Source organism: Austrofundulus limnaeus, unplaced genomic scaffold, assembly GCF_001266775.1.
Source record: "Austrofundulus limnaeus strain Quisiro unplaced genomic scaffold, Austrofundulus_limnaeus-1.0 Scaffold108, whole genome shotgun sequence".
In the NCBI taxonomy this organism is placed as follows: domain Eukaryota; kingdom Metazoa; phylum Chordata; class Actinopteri; order Cyprinodontiformes; family Rivulidae; genus Austrofundulus; species Austrofundulus limnaeus.
The window spans coordinates 147617-148871 of record NW_013952510.1 but is presented as its reverse complement, the minus strand read 5'-3'; the positions used below and the strand labels follow the sequence as shown (position 1 = coordinate 148871).

General features: G+C 42.5%; 1 protein-coding gene across 1 annotated transcript in view; it reads left to right on the top strand.

The window, feature by feature from the left end:
- The window catches only part of LOC106521369 (integrin alpha-M), a gene marked incomplete in the record, with an annotated part of 28197 nt that overhangs the window by 23281 nt on the left and 3661 nt on the right, over positions 1 to 1255 (top strand). The window contains 1 exon segment of the mRNA XM_014013907.1: positions 1151 to 1255. Within this exon segment, the coding sequence (XP_013869361.1) occupies positions 1151 to 1255 (105 nt within the window).

Genomic DNA, 1255 nt, shown 5'->3' with positions numbered 1-1255 from the left:
GAGAGAGAGAGAGAGAGAGAGAGAGAGAGAGAGAGAGAGAGAGAGAGAGAGAGAGAGAGAGAGAGAGAGAGAGAGAGAGACTCAGCAAGGCTGTCAGATGCAGGAGTAATATTTGGACTTTGTACTTGGTCTGCCCTTCTGACGCAGTGTGTCACAGTTAGAAAATAAAACAAAACCTATTACTGCACAATTTAGCAGCTTAAAAAAATGTAAATATAAATAAAATGTTTGCCATTTCACCTATCGTTTTTTTTTCTTTAGATGTTATCCAGAGCTGGGACAGATTTTTCTTTTTCTTTTTCTTTTTGAATCATCCCCCAAAATTCGGCCTGCACTATAATAATTGCACAACGGTAAATCACAGTTACTGTGAAAGCATTTTTCTGGGAACTCTTTAAGGTCTGTTATCCTTTGTGCACAGGTCGTATTCAGACCTGATAATTTGCTCCGCTTTAAACGAACCAGAGTTCGTTTCCAGCGTTGGTCCGGACCTTTTGTGCAGGTGTGAATACACTCATGCGAACTCTGGTGCGGATCAAACAACCGGACGGAGACCTGCTTTTTGAGGTGGTCTCGGTCCGCTTCCAAATGAACTGTGGTGCGGTTCACTTCAGTTCATTTGAAYTTCACAGGCCACCATTGCTGAGCTAAATAAACTGAAATCATACCTGTTTCGTCATCTCCTGTTAGCAGCTCTGCTGCCAGCATGTAGTGGGTCAGAACACGCAGCGCACCTCGTCTCCTTTGGGTCACGGGACACATTTACGTGACGTCGCTCCAAAATTAGAATATCATCACGAAACCACYATTAAATTAGCTGCTTTTGACATTTTAAATGCTATTGCAGTTGTACTATCAGCAAAAATGTGCGCATCAGAACCGCAGCACACAGGACTTCTTTGTTTTCTTCTGGATCTGTGGCTCAGTCCCGCCCCAATCCTTTTTTGTCCAATGGGAGCAATGATCGTCAGCCTCATGGCTTTGTTTACAAGTTATAGTTCATTTGCAAAAAAAGCACAATGTGAATGCAAACCACGCTAAACAAAAAAAAACAATAAAGTCCACTTTTGGTCTGGACCATACAAGTGGACCAAAGGACTCTTCCTGGTCTGAAAACAGTTTCCTGTGTTAATTTTTGTCTATCTTTCAGATCATCAGAAGTTAAAGTTGGCATCGATGAGCTCCTGGATGTGACTGTCTCAGTGGAGAACAGAGGGGAAAACTCTTACAACAGTCACGTCATCCTTACATATCC